We start from the raw sequence: 2,500 nt of genomic DNA, 5'->3' as shown, positions 1-2,500 counted from the left end.
CAGGTGAGGCAGCTCACTGAGAAGTCTGATAAACTGGAGCTGCTCCTGGTGAGGTCACAGGGGGAGGAGCTACAGCTCAGGACACGCCTCCGCAGACTCACCTGTAGGAGCCACCAGGTGAGGATGATGTCATGGTGATGTGATGATGATGATGTGATGATGATGATGTCATGGTGATGATGATGATGTCATGGTGATGATGATGATGTCATGGTGATGCTGGTGATGATGATGGTGATGATGATGTCATGGTGATGATGGTGATGATGATGATGATGTCATGGTGATGTGATGATGTCATGGTGATGTGATGATGATGATGTCATGGTGATGATGATGATGTCATGGTGATGTCATGGTGATGTGATGATGATGATGATGATGATGATGTCATGGTGATGATGATGATGATGATGATGATGTCATGGTGATGATGATGATGTCATGGTGATGTCATGGTGATGTGATGATGATGATGTCATGGTGATGATGATGATGTCATGGTGATGTCATGGTGATGTGATGATGATGATGTCATGGTGATGTCATGGTGATGTGATGATGATGATGATGATGATGATGATGATGATGATGATGATGATGATGATGATGTCATGGTGATGATGATGATGTCATGGTGATGTCATGGTGATGTGATGATGATGATGTCATGGTGATGATGATGATGATGTCATAATGAAGGCTGTGTCTCCTGCAGAGTGAGAGGAGCAGTGAGGAGGAAGCCACAGAGAACACTGCTAAAGGTGAGCTGTCACCTGTCAATGATGTCATGTGATCTCTCTGTGATCATGTGACTCTGTGATCATGTGACTGATCATGTGACTGTGATCATGTGATCATGTGACTGTGATCATGTGACTCTGTGATCATGTGACTGATCATGTGACTGTGATCATGTGACTGATCATGTGACTCTGTGATCATGTGACTCTGTGATCATGTGACTGATCATGTGATCATGTGACTGATCATGTGACTGTGATCATGTGACTGTGATCATGTGATCATGTGACTGTGATCATGTGACTCTGTGATCATGTGACTGTGATCATGTGACTCTGTGATCATGTGACTCTGTGATCATGTGACTGTGATCATGTGACTGTGATCATGTGACTCTGTGATCATGTGACTGTGATCATGTGACTGTGATCATGTGACTGTGATCATGTGACTGATCATGTGACTGTGATCATGTGACTGTGATCATGTGACTGTGATCATGTGACTCTGTGATCATGTGACTGTGATCATGTGACTGTGATCATGTGACTCTGTGATCATGTGACTGTGATCATGTGACTCTGTGATCATGTGACTCTGTGATCATGTGACTGTGATCATGTGACTGTGATCATGTGACTGTGATCATGTGACTCTGTGATCATGTGACTCTGTGATCATGTGACTCTGTGATCATGTGACTCTGTGATCATGTGACTCTGTGATCATGTGACTCTGTGATCATGTGATCATGTGACTGTGATCATGTGACTGTGATCATGTGACTCTGTGATCATGTGACTCTGTGATCATGTGACTCTGTGATCATGTGATCATGTGACTGTGATCATGTGACTGTGATCATGTGACTCTGTGATCATGTGACTCTGTGATCATGTGACTCTGTGATCATGTGACTGTGATCATGTGACTCTGTGATCATGTGACTGTGATCATGTGACTCTGTGATCATGTGACTGTGATCATGTGACTCTGTGATCATGTGAGACTGTGATCATGTGACTGTGATCATGTGAGACTGTGATCATGTGACTCTGTGATCATGTGACTGTGATCATGTGACTCTGTGATCATGTGACTCTGTGATCATGTGACTCTGTGATCATGTGACTGTGTGATCATGTGACTGTGATCATGTGATCATGTGACTCTGTGATCATGTGACTGATCATGTGACTGTGATCATGTGACTGTGATCATGTGATCATGTGATCATGTGATCATGTGACTGTGATCATGTGACTCTGTGATCATGTGATCAGGGAGCAGTGAGGAGGTGCGCAGTGTGACCTCTGGGGAGAACGAGGAGGCGACGCTGCAGCAGCCAATAGAGAGGGAGGAGACCGCCAGCACTGGTGCATCATGGGTAATACAACCACCTGAACTATTGTACTCTGAAACACTAGTACTACTGTAATACTACTACAGTAGTATTATAGTATTTAGTAGTAGTACTACAGTAGTATTATAGTATTCAGTAGTAGTACTACAGTATTATGTAGTAGTACTACAGTAGTACTACAGTATGATGTAGTAGTACTACAGTATTATGTAGTAGTACTACAGTAGTATTATAGTATGATGTAGTAGTACTATAGTAGTACTACAGTATTATGTAGTAGTACTACAGTATGATACAGTAGTACTACAGTAGTATTACAGTATTTAGTAGTAGTACTACAGTAGTACTACAGTAGTATTATAGTATGATGCAGTAGTACTACAGTATGATGTA

At 42.4% G+C, this 2,500-nt stretch overlaps 1 protein-coding gene across 1 annotated transcript in view; it reads left to right on the top strand.

Moving 5' to 3' along the window:
* Window positions 1–2,500, top strand: part of LOC128364215 (caspase recruitment domain-containing protein 9-like) — a 27,427-nt gene that overhangs the window by 24,475 nt on the left and 452 nt on the right. Inside the window, exons 11-13 of the mRNA XM_053324751.1 lie at window positions 1–117; window positions 719–764; window positions 2,028–2,131. The exon at window positions 1–117 is cut by the window's left edge and continues 72 nt beyond it. Coding sequence (XP_053180726.1) covers window positions 1–117; window positions 719–764; window positions 2,028–2,131 — 267 coding nt within the window. The remainder of the gene's footprint in view (window positions 118–718; window positions 765–2,027; window positions 2,132–2,500) is intronic.

The sequence above is a fragment of the Scomber japonicus genome, chromosome 9 (assembly GCF_027409825.1).
Source record: "Scomber japonicus isolate fScoJap1 chromosome 9, fScoJap1.pri, whole genome shotgun sequence".
Classification (NCBI taxonomy): Eukaryota; Metazoa; Chordata; class Actinopteri; order Scombriformes; family Scombridae; genus Scomber; species Scomber japonicus.
Note: the sequence above shows the minus strand (reverse complement) of the source record. Positions and strands in the feature narration are given on the sequence as shown.